This window comes from Corvus cornix, chromosome 1A, assembly GCF_000738735.6.
Source record: "Corvus cornix cornix isolate S_Up_H32 chromosome 1A, ASM73873v5, whole genome shotgun sequence".
Classification (NCBI taxonomy): Eukaryota; Metazoa; Chordata; class Aves; order Passeriformes; family Corvidae; genus Corvus; species Corvus cornix.
In genome coordinates, this window is record NC_047057.1 from 59,966,990 (window position 1) to 59,987,238 (window position 20,249).

Below are 20,249 nucleotides of genomic sequence, written 5' to 3' on the forward strand. Positions count from 1 at the left end.
TGACTAATTATTCTTATTAATGGCTTACAGCATGGGTGGAACAAGCTGACTGTTTGTCCAGGGCCTTACCTGGTACCATAATAGGGAAAAACAAGGAGCACAACTGGGCCATAGTGCACTGGGAATGAAAACTAAAGGGTAAATGCCAAACTGCAAATGATGCCTGGTTATTGCTAATTACAAATGAAAGCATCCTGACTTTAAAGTGTACTGAACAACATGCTGGTGACTTGTTGGGGCTACAGAAAGTCACTGAACTTGTTGGTCAAAATTCTGCTGCAGCAAGATTTTAGCCCTGATTTGAGGTGTATGATGCTTTCAGGCAGTGTGAACTAAACATTAGAAATGAGGTGAAATCGTCATCTTGATTTTAGCTCTTGGGTTTCCTCGAGACTTTATGCTTATGGCAAGATGTTCTGCAAACATCTGTGTGGAATATAATTTTTTTTTTCTTAAATGCTAGAAAAGTACTTTGCATTTAGTCTGATCTGCTTGTCTTTTGTGAAGCTTCAGCCTTTTTTATATCTTGTAAATAAGATGTGGAGAGGTAGCTAAATAGTAGCACATATATATATATATGTATATATGCATGCTATATATATATATTTGTGTGTGCATATATGTACATATATATATGCTGGATTTTTTTTACGCTTAAAAACTGAACAAATATCTGAAAGAGTAAGATACCATCAGCCAATTAGGATAAAAGACGAATTTAGGGAAAATGCTTAATGCATGGTAAACAAGGTAATTGAGGAGGCTTCAGGCAAGGTAATGGAGAAGTGGGGAAAGGAAGTAGCTGTGGAATGCCAGATTTCCACTGCTTGGTCCAAGCAGAACTACGTGTGGCTATGGAGCTGATGGCTGACAAACTGGGGAAAAGCTGTGATCACAGGCATGCTTTGGCTTGTGTGCCTCTCAGTAAATTAGTTTTGCATTCCTATTCCCAGTCATTGCTGAAATAAGTTATGCATAAGGTGAACTGTTTTTGAACTTATGGGATTAAGAAACCTCAAGTGAGATTTTTTTTTTTTGCTCCAACCCTTCCATTGGCTTCAGAAAGAAATTTGCACAGTATTAGAGGTAAGGATTATTTTGCCTATTCGAACATAAAAGCACAATGTTCATTCTGGACACAGATTTCAGGTCAAAAAGTATATTTGGGGCTGTCAGATGACCCTCAGTGGGGAGGCAAATCAGCTTTTACTGGTGTGAAACTTAACTAACAGCAAATAAAGAACTGAATACCTATGAAGGAAAAACCAAAGGCTAATAAAAAGGTGCTACAGAGTTATATTTGGGAAGCAGACATAAGCACATGGCCAGAAGATTTTCTGGTTTTCAGACCTCTCTGTGAACTTCTACTGCACAATCCTAGAAACCAAACCAATCTTAGACTTTTTTTTTTTTTTAAATTTACTACAGATGAGCTTTGCTTAGAAACTCTGACATGGTGATTTCAGCACAGAGATCTTACATTTCTGATGTGAGTGTGTGTTCTTAGTGGCAGGTCCCCAAAGGAATCCTGTGAGTACTTGTGGGGCGCATGGAATCACAGAATCCATGGAGGAAAAGGACCTACAAGATCATTGAGTCCAACCTGTGATTGGTCCCCACCTTGTCAACTAAACCAGAGCACTGAGTGCCACATCCAGTTGTTCCTTGAACACCTCCAGGGATGGGGACTCCACCTGGGCAGCCCTTTAATTAACACACTCCTTTAATTCAGCCCTGCCTGTTGGTCTGAGGGACGCATGGACTGCAAATTCTTTATCTTATTTAGTCTATTGAAACTGTTTGTCGTGTAAGAAATGAATGGGAATGTTTCCCCTGAGCTTGAACTGTTTCAAAGGCACTTTGTTCAGATTATTTGCAGCTTTGGTGGATGCTTTTCTTCAAACTTGGAAGTGTCAGCAAATATTTCCGTATTATATGATGCCTCTCTTCAGTATTTTCTTTTTTTAAAGGTGGACTGTAGGAAAACAAATGACCAAACCTGATCTGCGTTGAGCACAAGACTGTACATTGTGTGCTGACAGGGGGAAAAAAGGCATTTGCTGGCTTGCTAAATTGAGATAATACTTTGGATGTTGACAGACAGAAAAACAATTAAGAGCTGTCGGATGCTTTGCTGACGTGTGCATTGTCACATGGAGAGATGCCTTGGTCTGTGCCAGGAAATCTGAACTGTTCAACCCTCAGCAAGTTATTAAGTTAATTAATGAAGTTCCTTACAGCTGGGCTTGGAATGTGAGGTCTGTTTATTTGTGAAGACAACTGGTCCAAGAATAAATAGCAGAGGTCACTGATGGGGCCTGTGAGGTGTTTTCTCAGTCACTGCAGTGTTACAGGCTGGTAAAAGATTTTCTTCTGCTTAGTTACTGCTGCATTAAAATGGTGTTAACCTGACTGAAGTGTTTGTGTTTGTACACAGTTAATGCTTGTGCAGATAGAAGTTTTCTTTGAATTACCTAGCTTTGTGTGGGAAAATGTTTATGAAAACCTCTTGGGATTTTCAGGATCTTGTTCATGTCTCAGAAGACTATTTCTGTATACGTTGATAGTCTTAAAAGCGATCACTTTTCTATTGAGTGTGCAAGTCTGTTTGAGATCTGGTTTTACTTACAAATTTTATATACTTTTATAAATTTTATACTTCTGAGCAGGTAGGTTTGGGCAGGGCTTTTGGGGGTGTGTGCTGGCCTGACTTTACTGCTTGGTGCTTCTCTGCTAAAGCTTGTCCTGTCAGTGTGGTGGGACCTGTGTGGCTCTAACAGGCTCTGAGGTTGTTGCTGCCCCTGCCTGTCAGGTGAGGATCTTCCAGGTGTCCTCTGCATCATGTGTCAGCTGCTGGATGAACTGTTTGGTTGCAGATGGAAAGTCACTTTTCCCCTCTAGCTTGGGGGTTGCACTGGTGCATAGATGCAGGGAGATGTTCACTTCCCCAGGAGAAAGCAGCTCTGGTGAGACTGTAAATGTGAACAGCACTAAGTACTTGCATAGTGTTCTCTGCACCATTTCTGCCTCCATGTGCAGTTCTGTTCAATCCATCAGCATCATCAGGTTCCATGTTTCTTGTGTAACCCTACCCTGCCTGTCTTCACTAAAGTCCCCTAAATAATTTTCAGATTTCTTTTATTCCATCCCTGTGTTATCCATTTTCCTGGTACTTAATTCTTCAAAAATATTGTCTTTGGTTTTATCACTTTATCCACATGGTATTATCTGAGTACGAGCTTCTTGTATCGTATTATCAGTTTATTTTCCCCCTCTCTGCTTAAGCAGCCCAGCTGTCTCATTAGGTTTTCTTTATTTGATTTTGGGCTTTTGTTGTTGGTTGGTTTGTAGGTGGGTTTTGGGTGTTTGCTTTCTTGTTAGTTTCTGGGGTTTTTTAAGACTTAATCATCATTATTGGTGGTTTGGTTTTTGTTTCATTTTTGAGGGAAGGTGCTGTCTTTTGAAGACAACAATATGTGGTGGGTTTACTTTGAAATTTTTTTGTTTAGTATCATTGCAGTGCCTATGGAAAAACCTAGGAAAAGACATTAGACAACGTCTGTTTCCTCACAGAACCAGCATAGTGCTGGCAGGGGTTAAAGCACCCCTACAACACTTTCCCTGATGCATCTCCTTGTTTTAGAGGGAGAGAGAAGCAATCTGTCTACTTGCTTTGCTTTCTGGGTTCTGGTACAAGATGCACAGGTTTGTTGGGAATAGGAACCTTCAGCTGCTTCTGCAGGAAGACAAAAGTTGGACTCTCATGGATGGCTGTAATTAAAAATGTTTCCCCCTTGTTTTTCTACAGCCCCACCTGCTAGAAATTACTGAACAAACACCAAAAGCATCCCTAACCAGTCCTTGGAGACATCCAGGCAGCATATAAAGGAATAGGGGCACCTGTTACTGGAAACTGTTGAGTTTATTCTGGAGTTGTTTATTTAGTGCTATTTCTCTGAGTGCTCTTTTTGTAGCAACTTGTAAAATTTTAGGAAATACCCAGTTTCATTACAGTTTGTCTGCAGAAGAGGTAGACATTGTTAAAGCATGGGATCCTAGAATGGAATCATAGAATTAATGAGGTTGGACAAGATCTTCAAAATCATTGAGCCCAACCTTTGGCCAACCTCCACCTTGTCACCCATCCCAGAGCACTGAGTGCCATGTCCAGGCCTTCCTTGGGCACCTCCAGGGATGGGGGCTCCAAACCTCCCTGGGCAGCCCCTGCCAAGGCCTGACCACCTTTTCCATGAAGAAATTCCTCCTGATGTCCAACCTGACCTTCCCCTGGCACAACTCCAGGCCGTTCCCTCTCCTCCTGTCCCTTGTTCCCTGGGAGCAGGGCCTGAGTTCCCCTGGCTTCCCCCTCCTGTCAGGGAGTTGGGCAGAGCCAGAAGGTCCCGTCTGAGCCTCCTTTTCTCCTGGCTGAGCCCCTTTCCCAGCTCCCTCAGCTGCTCCTCATCAGACTTGTGCTGCAGCCCCTTCCCCAGCTCCATTCCCTTCCTTGGACATGCTCCAGCCCTTCCATGTCCTTCTTGTAGGGACAGGCCCAGAACTGGACACAGGATTTGAGGTGTGGCCCTACCAGTGCCCACAAGAGGGGGACAGTCATTGCCCTGGCCCTGCTGGCCACACCATAGCTGACCCAGGCCAGGTGCCATTGGCCTTCTTGCCCACCTGGGCACAGCTGGGCTCATGTTCAGCTGCTGTTGACCAGCACCCCCCGGTCCTTTTCTGCTAGGCACTTTCCAGCCACTCTGTCCCCAAAATGTGTGGATGTTTGGTTCCTGTTGTTGTTTTTAAAGAAAGGAGGCTGTGTTGGCTCTCCTACCTGATAGATGTCAAGGTGAAATAGTCAACTTTTCAAATTGGTGGTTCCTTGCTCTAAACACCAGGATTTTTCTCTCTTCCAGCTGCTGCAGGAAGTCAGCTGCGTTGTCTCTGGTGCAGCTGCAAGAATGACTTGACTGATTTGCATTCATGGCTCTTGGATGATCTGGTGAACCATGGAGCTCAAAGTATGGGTCGATGGAGTGCAGAGAATTGTGTGTGGGGTCACCGAAGTCACAACATGCCAGGAAGTCGTAATAGCCCTTGCTCAGGCTATTGGTGAGTACTGCCGGGTGGCAAGTGGGGTGAAGCTTTTTTTGTGAAGCTAAACCCAGGGGAGGTGGGGGAGCACTGGGTACCAGCAGAGCAGAGAATGCAATGCACAATGGGATAATCTTGCAGTGTAAACTTGTAGCCTTGGATTTTTCACCTGCCAGAGAGAGATTGAAAAGACAGAAAAGAAACATTTTTGAAATCTATAAACTTTCCTTCAATAAAAATTTATTTTCTAAGTAATAATAATTATGTTGGTTGTAAATACAGCCTGGACTAAGGAAGGTGCTAAACTGTCAATATTCTAGGTACCAAAGAAAATATAAAAGCAGTGCAATAGAATTGGTTGGCTTTCACATCCTAATGATGTTCATTGAAATGATACCCATTTTAAGTATCTTTAGCTATATTGGGAATAGTATAGATCAATGACATAGATCCTTCAGGGTCTCCTCTTGCTCTGGCATGCCACATAACTCACTGCTCATGAAAGGGTAACCTGGAAGTCTACACTGTTAGCCCTTTGCTGAACAGTTTAGAAGAAAAAATTAAATCTTTGAGGCTCCACCACAGGAAAGTCTTGTCAGATCTTTCTCAGTGATTAAGGGCATCCTGAATAAGCCTCAGCCTCATCCCTTCAGTATTTACTATGCTGATAATGTTATAATTGGATTTACATACTATTTAAATTTAGGCAGTAAAACCTATGTTTTAACTAAAATGAATAGTTTAAAGGTGAGCTTCTGCATTTTTCAGTATGCCAGCAGTTTTACAAAATTGTATTATTGAAAATAATAATTTTCTAATAAAAAACAAGTTAGGCCTATGAATGTCAGCAAGGTATTCTACCTGTAAGCACAAAGACAATTTCTCTGAAATTGTGATGTTTATTTATTTAAGTGTTAAACTTCTAAACATCATTTCCATCTACTTTTATCTGATGGAGTGGAAGACTGGCACTTTTTTATTTTATAGTTTAAGAGGATTGAACAAAATGCTAGCATGTGCTTATCTATATGCATCAAATACCTTCTAAAGCTTCATTTAAAAATTGTAGAAAGTCAGTTTGTCTCTCAAATCTTGTAGTTGATGTTAAACTGTTAAATGTTTTTTTACTGGTTGTGTTAGTTGCAGCTTTTTGTTTAATGGTAATTGGATCATGAATTCCTTCCACATCTTGTTTTCTACCTGCAGGTTTTTTGAGAAACAATTCTGCTAGTATGATCATTTTCTAGTCATGATTAAGTGATACCTGTTTAGAAATAATAAAGTGGTTGTGATACTTTAGTTCTTCACTTTGCTTTCAATATCTTTCATTCTGTTTCCTTTGCCTTCTCCCACAGAAATGTTGGACTCCCAGTTCTAGACAGTAATTTAATGTTCTCCTGTGTAATTTCTCGCTGGGTTTTTTTCTGTATCCTCAGTTATTAGCCTGAACTCTGTAAAGACTCTGTCAGCCTTGGAGACACACACAGGTTTTGTCAGCTCTGCAGACTTCCTTTTCTGTAACACGTCACCAGTTCATCTGGGACAGGCAACTCTGCTTCCATGCTGAGATAAATTTCATCTGCAACCAGAGCCAAATCAAGATAATCCTTTGGAAATTCCTTCCCAAGGCAAATACCCTCTCTAGAAAAAACCCAGAACAATTCCTCTCTTGCTGGGGCAGCTAGGACAGTATCAAGCACCATATAAATTACACCTGTGTGTCTTTCCCAGCCCTCCAGTCAGGCCATTCATGAGGACAGAACCATCTGGCTGCCCCTGCTATTTGGCTGTAGGTCCCAGCTTAGCAGGAGTAATTGTCACTCGAATTTGAATGGGAACCTATGAAAATTGATCCCTGTAGCTCTCACCTGACATTTGGTGGTGGAAAGTAGCCAGTCTTAGTTGGCTTGCCATTTGCTTGGCTCTGATGGGATTTTCCACTTTGCAGTCTGGCTGCTTCAGCAGTCACATAACTTGGCTGCACTCAGGATTATTTTGTCTGTCTGTAAAGTTTGTGAGATGCTCCTTTTGTTTTATTGTGCCTTACAGTTTATTACTAGGTCCTTGACTTAAAGCATACAACACACACAACACAGTCTTCTTCACTGAGCCTGAAATGTGAACTGCAAGAAGTATATTATTTTCTTGAAGTGCAGTGTCTGGAATGTTTGCAAACTGGCTTATTTTACAGCCATATGCACTGAGGAAAGCACAAGCCAAAGATACCTGGTTTAAAACATCCATAGTTAAGAAGCTTCTTATGGGCAAATGAAGCTATCTCTATTCTAGACATGTGAAAAATAAAGCTTTATCCTGTATTTCAAAAATAGGAAAATCAAAATTATTATAGAGCTGTGGTTTAGAAGGCACCTTTGGGCAGTATCCAGTCCAACTCTGCTGCACAAAGCAGGGCCAGGCAGAGCAGGTTGCTCAGGACCAGGGGCGGTTGGGTTCTGAATGTGCACAAGTGTGGAGACCCCACTGTAGCAGTGTTCACTCACCCTGGCAGTCAGAGTATGTTGTCTGTAAATGGAATTTCTTGTATTTCAAAAAGTGCCTTTTGCTGCCAGTTGATCAAATGCAGGGCCCTGTCTCCTGATCTCCTGCTGTGATAAAAACAACAAAAAGGTTTCCATGTATGCACTTTCCAACTCTTCCCCCATGTCATGGAAATTCAATAACAACTTCAGGATACAAAAGTTTCTTGGGTTATTTTTGTTTTCTTTTTTTATGTCCCTAGGGCTATTTTAGCATTAAAAAATCAAGTTATACTAGGCTATCAGCCTTTGTGAGAGGTTCTGTCCCATATCCAGTGTCTAATCCTTTGGCCGTGGCATTCCGTCACCTAACTTGCCTGGTTAATGCTCCTTGATTCCTTAGAAATTGGAGCTCTTTCAGGAAAAAAGTCTCTCTCTGGGGCTGTACTCCTGATGAGTAACATTTGTGTTACCTGTTCTTGCACTGTGAGCTCCTTCCCCTTCCCCTGCTGTCCATCTCTTGATCACTGCAGGATAGGAAATTACCCAAAGTAAAAATTCCAGGGTTTTTTGGTTGGTTGTGGTTTTTTGTTGACTTTTTTTTTTTTTTTTTAATTTTCTGTTTGGATTGAAGTCAAAGGGTTTGAATTCAATCTCAAACCTCCCCTCAGAACAGAAGGGAGAGTTGTCTCCTTCAGTGTCCCAACAAAGCTTATTTTAAAAAATGTGTATGTTTTCAATTTATTGAATGCAAGAGAGAGTAATATCAATTGAATATAGCTTTGGATACTAAAATTGTCTGTATCTGTTACTTAGAAGGAGTTGGAATTACCTTAGCTGGAGGGCAGATCGCTGGAATTCTGTTCAAGGCAAACATAAAACTATTCAGTTACAAGTTTCCAGAGAGTGAAATCATCTCTCACTGGGATCTTGAAGAATACTTGGTGCTACCTTTTATGAGTTTTATCTAGGTCTGCTTTATTTTCTTTTTAACTCAAGCTGTTTGCAAGTGACAAGGAAGATTTGGGGTTTTAATAAAAATAAGAGAAGTGATTGTTTCATCATGAGAAACTAAGGCCTCACCAAAACAAAAATACACCTCAGCACACAGTTTAAATAGAGAACCACGAGTCTTGTTTTAAAAATATTTTTGCCAGGAGAGATGAGCTTTTCCAAGATTCATCCTTGTCTCTTTTAAAAATGTACATTTGACAACAAATTCTCCACTAAGTTTTCTGTGCATTCTGTGAAAACCAGAATGGCTTCATATAAACATTGCTTGGTCATTTTGATTTCTCTTCATAATTTGGGCAACTGAAAAAAAGTAAAAAGAGAGTTGTTGATACTTTTAAATTTTGTATGTGATGAGGTGGTTGATGAATCCAGCCAAAGGTCTGTTTTGAGTATGTTTGAGCACAGTTACTCCTCTCAAAAAATCATTGTAGTGCTGAGGGGAAAAGCAGGTGGTATCCTAAAAAGAAGTGAGCTAATCATTTTAGCTGCTGGTTTAGGCAAATGTAGGTTAACTATAGATTTTTTTTTTTTTTTTAAATTGGCTTTTCTGGTTGTTTTCCATTCAAACACGAAAAATAAAAAATCTTCCAAAGGAATGTGGTGACAAACAGTGCAGTCACAAATACACTTGTCCTGTTCCTTCAGCAGTGCTGGTCTCCCACTTCCAGCCCCCATGAGGATTTTTACTGCATTTTTTGTGATTTCTTTTACCCCTGGAGCCTAGAACGCATCTCCTCTACTCAGAATGGCATATTTGTTTCCTAGAAAGAGAATATTTCAGTCTAGAGACATGAAGCTTGAGTTTCTTACTGAAAGAAACCTTTTGCCCTCCTCTCTGTAGTTTTCTGTGGCAAATATTAAATTGGCAGACTTGCTTTAAATAGTGCTGTGGATTTTGGTGCTTCTGGCTGGAAAATATGAGCAGTACTTCACTGAAGAAGTAGTACAGTTGTCTTTTTAAAATTAAACAAATGCAGCCATCAGTGTTTTTTGGGGTTGGTTTTTTTTTTTTTTTTGTATTGCATTTGAGTATTTTTCCTCAAAGATAAATGGAGTGTATTTATTCAAGTGTCAATGCTGTCTCAAACGTGTTAGAGCATTGTAAGTGATCATATAAACTTTCTGGTTCAGAAATCTGGTGACAGTAACCTCACTGAGAGGGATCTGGGCTGCTGGATGTCTTGCTGTGTGACCTCAGCCAAACTTCCCCATTGTTTCACCTGTTTAGGATGCAGCTCTAAAATAAGTGTGGTACTTCAGGGTGCTTGGATAAAAGGCCATTGAAAATATGAAGTGATGACTCAGAGAGCTTTGTTCTGTCAGGCTGTGATAAACTCCTGCACACCATTTTTTGGAGAGCAAGGATAATAGTAATGAGCTAAGGCTTCAGTCCTGGTAAAGACATGGAGAGATGGCTGTGCCTGGAGAACTCAGCAGACTTTCAGGGGAGCCTGTATATCTCTGTGGGTATTTCTTGCTAGGACTGGACTCCTCCTCTGATTCTTTATTTTCTATTGTTTTTCATATCTGTGGATGCAAAGTATAGCGTGACTTAAGAAATCTGAGTAATGCAAACTCTAACCTCTATTTTGAGGGCGGTTTTTTTTCCTCTCAATCTTGGGTATTTATTGAGTTCTCAGGTAGCCAGAATGGTATTTTTTTAATATTGCTATGGATGTTAACTTAAGTGTCACATAATGAATGAAATGTCAGCTTCATATTTCAAAGATACTGGGTTCAAATCATCTTGGGTTGATTAAAATTGCCAGGAATTACTTTTCTATCAGTGCTGTTAAAGATTCAAGAGTTAATGCTGTTGTCCCTTTGGTAAGGCAGGGCATTTTCACCCACATGTTCCACATATTAAGAGTTCTTAGAAGATTTTACCCACATGCAATTACTTTTTCTTTGCATTGCCTTGTTAAGGAAGAGAGCCTAGGGCTGGAAGGCTGTCTCTGGGAAACCAAGTGGGTCAGAAAGCTGTATCCATGTTGTGGAGAGTGTGCATTTTTCAGTGCTGTGGGCAGTCTGGGTTTGGCTTGAGCCAGGTGTTGGCAGGTCTGGCTTTACCTCCATGGAAGCCTGTGTGCAGACAGGTGACAGTGTGTTTATTCTTATTATGCATGGTGATAAGTCTGGGGTGTTCATTCAGATTCAGCTTAAGAGTGAGACTATTACACCTTCCCTTTCAGTTTAGCTTTCTTAAAACTTCTGTATTAGGTGCAGAGTTTATTTTTTTCCTTTTTTTTTCCCCCAAGACTGTCTAGAGTGCCAGCTTGCAGGGCAGGCTCTTGGCACAGCTGCTGTGCAGCAGAGGTGATGGGAGCTAGGAATGTGCCTGCCAAGGAACTTCCCTGGCACTGAGTGCATCCTGGTAGTCTCAGGGAAAGAGGAGAAACTGGGAGCAAGACTGCATTGAAGGGTTTGAGAACAAGTCCTGTGGGGAGCGGCTGAAGGAGCTGGGGAGGCTCAGCCTGGAGAAAAGGAGGCTCAAGGGGGGACCTTCTGGCTCTGCCCAACTCCCTGACAGGAGGGGGAAGCCAGGGGAACTCAGGCCCTGCTCCCAGGGAGCAAGGGAATGGATGAGAGGGAACGGCCTCAAGCTGTGCCAGGGGAGGCTCAGGTTGGACATCAGGAGGAATTTCTTCATGGAAGGGGTTGTTAAGCACTGGAAGGGGCTGCCCAGGGAGGTTTGGAGTCCCCATCCCTGGAGGTGTCCAGAGAGTGACTGGATGTGGCACTCAGTGCTCTGGGCTGGGTGACAAGGTGGGCATCAGGCACAGCTTGGACTCGATGAGCTTGGAGGCCTTTTCCAGCCTGAATGATTCTATGACCTCTGGTGACAAAGACCTACTCCTGCCCACCCCAGCCCCTTCCCTAGGGAAGGAGAGGGACCCTTGTGTTTAAGACTGCTCATCCCACCACTTTTCCCAGAAATGATGTGAGACCAGGGCAGTGAGTCACCTGCTTGTACTGACTCACTGCTGTAGGTCCTGGCTCTGAAGCATGGGAGACACTTAATGGAAAGATGGATCTTGCTTGGTGCTTGGCATAAACGTTTGTAGCCTGATGGGAAAGATAAGGCACAGATACATTTCTTCACAGTGTATGATACTACCTGTATAACAAAAAAATGTAGAGGAGGATGGACTTTTGGGTGGGAGTTAATGGGATGAATCATTTCTGTCCTGAAAAAGGGAATTGATGACCTCTCAGGTTACAGTCCTGCCAAGAGTGTTGCTACTGCTGCTTTTCTTTGGAGTTTCATTTTCACTTTTGGCAGCAGAAATAGTTGCTCTGTCTACTGTGTCGGCTGCAAATATTAAAGCATATAGAGGAGCTTGAAGTGAGTAATGGTTGTATGAGTGCTGCTACCCTTCATGGAATATAATTTAAAAATCTGCCTCTTGAGAGTCTAAAAAAAATGTTCATTACCTTGTACCTATATTTCATTAGTTTAATCACTGTTCATTGTGGTGGAATCTGTGTTTAAATTAGCAAAGGACATCGATCCCAAGCTAAGACTACAGTGGCTGGGCACATGGCATGGACACTTGGGTCCAGAGATTGTTTGGCTGTGCAGCAGAGCCAGATCAGGACACTGAGTGAAGTTTGCCATTTAATGTCACAGTGTTGGAGCCAGGTTCAAACCACTCTTGACAGATATTTGCAGGCTGTCAGAACATCAGCATTCTGGAGTCCATATATTTCCTTTTTTGATGTCATTCTCAATTTTGAGAGAAGTTATTCTTTTGAAGGTGTTCCTCTATTAATAGAACCTGCGATAAGTTTTGTGTGCTTGGGGAGTTGTAGGTGGAAATTTAACCTGTTAACCTTGACACTGCCCTTTGTGCAGATGCGGTGTGTTTTAGGGATGTAAATATGTATCTGCTTCTGTTATTGCTTGTCATTTGCTGTCTTGCAAAAGAGGTACAAGTTCTTGGTGATTGTTTTGAGATGGTAATATCATGTGGTACATGTAGAGTCCCCATTCTGGGGACCATGTAGTAATCACAGAATGGCCTGGGTTGGAAGGGACCCTAAAGATCATCCCATCCCAGGCCCCTGCCATGGGCAGGGACACCTGCCACTGTCCCAGGTTGCTCAGAGCCCCATCTGGCCTTGGACACTGCCAGGGATGGGGCAGCCACAGCTTCTCTGGGCAACGTGTGCCAGGGCTTCAGCACCCTCACAGGGAACCATTTCTTCCTCATATCCAATCTAAACCTGCTCTGTCAGTGTGAAGCCATTGCCCCTTGTCCTGTCACTCCAGGCCCTTGCCAAGAGTCTCTCTCCATCTTTCCTGTGGGCTCCCTTCATGCACTGCAAGGCCACAATGAGGTCACCCCAAAGCCTTCCCTTCTCCAGGCTGAACAATCCCAATTCCCTCAGCCTTTCCTCCCAGCAGAGCTGCTCCATCCCTCTGCTCCCCTTGGTGTCCCTGCTCTGGACTGGCTCCAGCAGCTCCCTGTCCTTCCTGTGCTGGGCCCAGGGCTGGATGCAGCCCTGCAGGGGGGGTCTCAGCAGAGCGGGGCAGAATTGCCCTTTCCCCTGCTGCCCACGAAGTAGCTGGACCTGAAACAGGGTGCAGAGGTTCTGTGCTTTGTCCAGCCCTTGAATTCTTCTTTTCTGTGGTTTCCTCCTCAGAGCACAGCACTGCTAGAACTTTTTTGGGCCTGTCTGGATGGTTTTCTTTACTACTACCATCAACACAAGACTTTGATAGAAGTATTAAAAAAACAATCTAATATGTTCTAGTTGCAGTTAAAGAAAAATTTTATTTCAGAAGTTGTAAGGGGATTCACGGCTGAACTGGTCACTGAACCTTCCCTGGAGATACTGCAAAATTCTGGGTGAGATTCAGTATAATATTCATCTGGGAGAAACATGCTGGAATTTAAGGAATGCCATACATTGTTGATATATGGCCATTACCTGAATGCGACTGTAACTTAATTTTTACAATAATAAGGTTGCATGAATGAGGCTGGACTGAGTTCTGCCAGGTGCTTCTTGTGTCCAGAAGCTTGTAGACAGCACACAGGGCAAGAAGCAGCATGCGGACATTGAACTGTTCCTCATCAACAACCTGAGCAAGCTGCTTTCTCCTTGTCAGTGGTGGCTGCACATCAAAACCAGCAGTTTGTTGCAGGGACGCCTGTGTTCTGAAGTACTCTGTCATTAGTTCTGAATTAACTCATTCACCCTTTCATTTGTGAATTAATCCCCTCTAATGCAGGCAAACATCACAGTTGTGGTTGTCTGGGTATTGTTAATCTGCGTCATGCACAGGCTGAGCACTAGACCTGGGTAATGATCTTGGAAGAGAACAGCTTTGTTTTAGAGCAATCCTGAGCTCCAGGTGTGGTTGTTGAACTGTGCAAGTATTACTTCTACAAAACACTTTCTTTTATGTGGATCCTGAGTGCTGAGTTCATTATTCAGGGCTGCATGTTCATTTGGAACCTTAAGCTAAGATGAAAATAGTTCTTGGCAAGTCTGTGCTTAATTCTTTAATTCACTTTTGGTCAAGATTGTTAGAGCTTTAGTCTCCTCCCCCCTCTTTTTTTCTTTTCCTTTTTTTTCCCTTTGTCTCCTGTTATATTTAAGTAATTAATTTAATAGCAGAGTGAGTAGAAACTGCACTCTGCTCGCTCCCCTAGTGGTACCTACTCCTGTTTGCAACTTCAGGACTTCTTTGAACTTGACTCTTTCTGACACAACATGAACATTAGTAGCACAACCATGATTACAAGCTGAAACCTTCTAAGGTTAACAAAACAGAGCAGTGAAGTGCAGCCTTCGTTCTGGGGTATGTTTTTACTTAATTTTTCTTCTCCAGGATTTTATCATTAGTATGCTATGGCAAACAGTATTAGGTTTATTTTTCCTGTTACAACACCAATGCCTACTACAAACTATAAATCTTCATGGATCAATGAGCAGTATCGCGAGTTAGCAAAAGTCTCTCATTTTATATATCATATACCTTTATAGACTTTATTTTGAAGAACTTTATTAGAATAAACCTTAAATATCTTTCTGAGAGTGTTGGCCAAGCATGTGAATATGCTGCCAGGTTTGGGTTTTTTTCCCCCACTTTTTTTTCCCCAGTGCCTACCTAGAGTCATTTATTTCTAAGGCGTTCAGGGTGGTGGATTGCTGTTCTCATGCTACCTACCTTGTTTCACTGACTTCCATCAGTCAAATCTTTCAGTCCTCACTTCTAACTTGGAAGTGAATGGGGACGTTTTGGACTCTGACTGGGCCAGCCAATTGCTCTGGGATGAGCCGTGAGCCAAAGCCACCTGTTCTCCAGGCGGTGCCTCTGCAGACAATTTTTGTTCTCATTCTTTGCACTGGGAGCTAATTGTGAGAAAGTGAGAGCAGAGGAACCATTTCCAACGCAGCAGTTGTATCTTGGGAAGCTCTTTAGAAGGCAACATCCAGTTTTTTTTGGGGGGGGGGGGGGGGGGCACAGTGTGTTAATCACCACAGTGCAGCTTGTTTCCTACAAATCTGAAGTGAGGAGTCCATGTGAGTGTTGTGACTGTAGGTCAGGGGCAGATCTCCAGCCTGAGATTAGGATATTTTTATCCTTTTGGGAAAAGTGAGATGATTGGGCAGGTAGTATAAGGTAAGAGAACACATCGAATGCGTTATCACTGATAACTACATTTCTTCCAACTCGTCCCCTCTGTAGTTGCATATATGACAGGTATTTCAGGCTTTTATGTGCTGAAATAAATAATTTGAATGATCGTTTCTCATGAAAATGAATGTAGGTAATGCATTAAAGTAGCTAATGATGTTTTTAAGGTTAATGGCAATTGTGGAGCTGTTCAGAAATTCATTAGCATCAAATGCTTTAAAAGCAGTTGCTCTTTCACATCTTTTTGTAAATAATGTTGTGGCTTTTAAGTGAGGTTACTTTGATAGGGGAAACTCTTCTGGGATGGGAAAATGCTGTATTTCAGAGTAGTGAGAGTGCTTAGAAAAATATCCCATAAAGGGTGTTGGAGGAGGAAGACTGCTGAGCTGAATTCAAGTATGTTTGATAACAGCACAAATGAAGCCACGAACATAAATTGTATTGTCAATAGAGCACTCAGAAAAACTCTTAATACTTATGAAAGGACTCGAGCTTCTTCCTGCAGACTGGGTTACCCCAGTGGGGATGTGGGAGCTGCCATTGCAGCTTGTGCAGGGAGCCTGATTGCCCATTTGCAGTTTAGGCAGCCTCTGCTGCTCTTGTCCCTGTGCTCTCCTCAGTGAAGGTTCGTCACATCAGCAGTGCTGCTGTGGGCACCACAGGCTGTGGCCCAGGTTGGCTCCGTGTCTGAGTGAACTGGGGGGCACCAAGAGGGGAACTGAGGTTCTGTCAGTCATTAACAGCTGCCTCTGATTGATGCAAGTTTAACAGCAAACACACTGCCTCCACATGTGGTATTTCTACATGGCTGTATGAAAGAGCTGGGACTCCTGTTCTTGTTTTCTTGGTCTCGAGGTTCATATTGGGTGTATTTATGTAGTGGTTACCAACACTGACGGGTCACTGGCTTTATTCTTCCCTGTGAGGGTGGAGAGGTCCTGGCACAGGTTGCCCAGAGAAGCTGTGGCTGCCCCATCCCTGGCAGTGTCCAAGGCCAGGTTGGACGGGGCTTGGAGCAAGCTGGGATAGTGGAAGGGGGTTGGAACTGGATAGGCTTTAGGTCCCTTCCCATCCAAACCATTGTGCGATTCCATGAATCTCAGTCCCCTCCCAGCCTGCTGGTAGCTCCGGGGTTGTGCAGTTCCGCCGGTTCTCACGGTGTCAGTCCTTCCTCGCCGCTGCCGCTCCCGCCCTGCGCGGGGAGGGTTTAGAGGCGAACTCGGTGATGTGCAGGCACCGTAAGTGAGGCAGCGTGTGCTACGACAGGGGCAGGTGCGCTGGAACAGCGTGTGGGGGACGGGGAGCCGCGCTGGGCTGGGCGGGAGGGTCCTGTCCCGGTGCTGTCCCGGTGCTGTCCCTCACGGGCGGAGCGCGGCGCGGTGGCGCCCCCCCGCGGCCGCGCTGACGCTGTGCTCCCTTGCAGGGCGCACCGGGCGCTACACGCTGATCGAGAAGTGGCGGGACACGGAGCGGCACCTGGCGCCGCACGAGAACCCCATCGTGTCCCTCAACAAGTGGGGACAGTACGCCAGCGACGTGCAGCTGATCCTGCGGCGCACCGGGCCCTCCCTGAGCGAGCGGCCCACGTCGGACAGCGTGGCGCGCATCCCCGAGAGGACTCTGTACCGGCAGAGCTTGCCGCCCCTGGCCAAGCTGAGGCCGCCGGGGGACAAGGCCATGAAGAGGAGGGAGCCAAAAAGGAAATCCCTCACCTTCACCGGCGGCGCTAAGGGGTTAATGGACATCTTCGGGAAGAGCAAGGAATCCGAGTTCAAGCAAAAGGTGCTCAACAACTGTAAAACAACAGCGGATGAGCTGAAGAAACTGATCCACCTCCAGACAGAGAAGCTTCAGTGCATCGAGAAGCAGCTGGAGTCCAATGAAGCTGAGATCCGCTACTGGGAGCAAAAGTACAATGCCAGCCTGGAAGAAGAAATCCTCAAACTGGAGCAGAAGATCAAACGGAACGAAGTGGAGATCGAGGAGGAAGAGTTCTGGGAAAATGAGCTGCAGATCGAACAGGAGAATGAAAAGCAGCTGACGGAGCAGCTGCAGGAGATGAGGCAGAGGATCCTGGAGTGTGAGAGCAAGCTCAAGGACTACGTGTCTCAGATCCACAATATGGAGAGTGGCCTTGAAGCAGAGAAGCTGCAGCGGGAAGTTCAAGAGTCCCAGGTGAATGAAGAAGAGGTCAAGGAAAAGATAGAGAAGGTGAAGGGAGAAATTGATATTCAGGGCCAGCAGAGTCTGAGATTGGAAAATGGCATTAAAGCTGTAGAAAGGTCTTTGGGCCAAGCTACCAAGCGATTACAGGTAAGACTGTCTTTCTATCCATAGCTAGAGAAAGTCAGAAATTGTGACTAATTTCTCTTACACAAATCTGAAGCCCATGAAAGACAACACAAGAAAGTTTCCAAAGGGAATCGGGCTAAAAGGGGGAATGTGTTGCTTTCATTTTCAAATTGCATTTCAGTTTGTGGGGTTTCTTTTGAAGAGCAGGCAGTTTTCATTTCACCTGTGTTTAACTTGCCCATTCAAACTGTCTAAGAAGAAAAGCAGCAATTTGCACCACCGTAGCCTTTTGTGAGGATAAACTTCTGATCTTTGCTAGGTTTGTCTGCCACCAAAAGAGATGAATTACAAAGAACAGCCCAAAAGCAGCACCTGGAAAGATACAGAGCTAAAGTAAAGTACCTGCCACCTTAATCAGCTTTGGTTTTAAAGAACAGCATCCCTCTTTTTCCTGGCTGACTTGCTGGTGTTCACGATTTTATTTTTCTCTACACCTCAGGTATTTGTGGCACATGTGTCAAAAGAGAATCCAGTCCCTGATTCCTTGCTAAAGTTAATGATATCACCTGGAACTTAAAAGGGCATGAAAGAATAAAGGAACTCCAGCTGCTAGCTGGATGGGGTGGCGGAAAGATTGGGGCTCCTGGGATTTTTATGTGCTGTGTAAGATAGTCCTAAGGCACCACACATCAGTTGGAGTTGTGGTTCTTGCTGATTCCCGGAATTCGCACTTAGTATATTCTGCAGTGCTGCAGTGGCATTAAGGTAGTTCCACTGTGAATATGGAAAAGGATTTTGTATCCTTACTCCTGCCCTAGAACCATGTCAGTATGAGGTGTTTTTGCTAGATGATGAGGGGGGGGAAAAAGTAATCTTTTGATCCAAAGCAAAATGGAGGAAAACTGTAAGCAGTTCTGGTCATGTTTATCTATGCTAAGTTTCCAGACATGCTACGCTTAAGGATTTGCACTGATGGAAAGCTTCAAGTCTTCTTTACTTGTTTTATCTGTCCTTAGTCACATTTACCGAGGCTATGATGGAGTTCAAAATATTTCTAGCTTGGTTCTTTTCATAGTCGAGGTTTCACTTCTTGGAAAGTTCCCATTAAATCCAGATCTTCCAATCTTGTTCTAAACCTAAAGGTGCAGAAATCTGAAAGTCCACAAGAAAATAAACTGAGCTCTGTATTATTGAGCTTTGGTGGGGTGGAAATAGAGAAATATTTTATTGCATACCTAAAGTTAAAGATACCTGCTAAAGCAGCTTAACTGCTGTGTGTGGGAATAATAGTAGTCCAAGACTGCTGTAATCTATCAGAGCTGTAAGTTTTGCATATCATGACAGAAGTACAGAGAAAGATCCTAAATGATCATCTGTGCTTTGAAGGGGTGGTGAACCAGCCAGGCTTTGGCTTCATTGCACAAAACCCTTGCAGAGTGAGAAAGTTCTGTCCAAAAATTTTAAATAGAAAACACAAAGAACAAGAAGAGAAAAGAATTACACTCCTTTTAAGATCAGAGGAATTAAATGAGCTGTCCAAGCCATGCTGGATACTTCAGGAAGAAGTAAGACTTGGTGCCAGACTGCTGCTGAATTGATTATTTTTTTAGCATTCACACTATTACCTTTATTTGCTGATGTGCCAAAGTTTTTCTCAGGTGGTATGAGAAACATCTGCTAGTCTTCCAAGAAGCCATATAAAAATAAAATACATTTTAAAAAAACCCAATTAGGGTAATGGGTTGGACTCAATGATCTCAGAGGTCTTTTCCAACCTAGTTGATTCTGTGATTCTAGTAACTGCTAGTGAATGTTGACTTGCTTTTTAAATTACAAGATTAAAATAACTTTCAACTCTTCAATTTGCATTTGAGCTTTAAAAATTGGAGGCTTTCTCCTCAAAAGGAGAAGCATTAGTTGCCCAACTGTAAATATGCTCATGAAATGCTGCTTTATATGCTCAGCAGATGTTTTGTTTCCTGGCAGGACAGGGAACAAGAACTGGAGCAACTGACCAAGGAGTTGCGCCAGGTGAACCTGCAGCAGTTCATCCAGCAAACGGGAACCAAGGTGACGGTGCTGCCAGCAGACCCCGTGGAGGTGGAGGCCCCATATGTGGAGCTCGAGAGAGGTGCAGCCCTCGGAATGCTTTGGGTGGGAGGGAGGGAGGGAGGGAGGGAGAAGGGGCGAGCAGTGCCTTTACTGCCGCTTAATGCTGGCGCTCCTACTTGAAGTGAATGCTCCCTTAGCAGAGACATTAGCAAAAACACTGAGAGCGCATTGTCGAGTACTTCTTTTCATTCCAAAGGTTTAGCAGGCTCTAAATAAAGAGCAGTACGTGGAGAACTTCTCTCCCACTGTGCCCGGGCATGCGTTTGTCCCATCAGCAACCCATTAAGCCTGCAGCTTTCAAGAGTGGCCGCCATGGCTGGCTGCCAGCACCGAACGTGATTGTACATCTGACATTGCTGTTCGTCTGGGTTCTTCCTCTTCTGGTGGGGTTGTTGTCAAAGCAGAAAAAGGAATGTGTCTGGATCCCAAGAAATCCCAGACAGCAGCCGCACGGGAACAGGAGCTAACCCAGCTGGGCTGCCAGCCATGCAGAAGCCCTGCACAGATGGCTGTTAACATCAGGTGCGAATTGACTTTGCCCCCAGTGAGATCAGTGCAGCCTGCACGTGCCCACATCTGGATTCAGAATTTCCTGGGCAGAACCACGGGAG

The 20,249-nt window shown here is 43.7% G+C and overlaps 2 protein-coding genes across 2 annotated transcripts in view; both read left to right on the top strand.

Annotated features, from left to right (window-relative positions):
- Positions 1–20,249, top strand: part of RASSF8 (Ras association domain family member 8) — a 73,303-nt gene that overhangs the window by 48,258 nt on the left and 4,796 nt on the right. Inside the window, exons 3-5 of the mRNA XM_039571628.1 lie at positions 4,914–5,109; positions 16,658–17,547; positions 19,513–19,657. Coding sequence (XP_039427562.1) covers positions 5,007–5,109; positions 16,658–17,547; positions 19,513–19,657 — 1,138 coding nt within the window. The 5' untranslated portion in view covers positions 4,914–5,006. The remainder of the gene's footprint in view (positions 1–4,913; positions 5,110–16,657; positions 17,548–19,512; positions 19,658–20,249) is intronic.
- Positions 5,039–20,249, top strand: part of SSPN (sarcospan) — an 84,520-nt gene continuing 69,309 nt past the window's right edge. The window contains exon 1 of the mRNA XM_019292512.3: positions 5,039–5,109. The gene's annotated coding sequence lies outside the window, so the exon portion shown is untranslated. The remainder of the gene's footprint in view (positions 5,110–20,249) is intronic.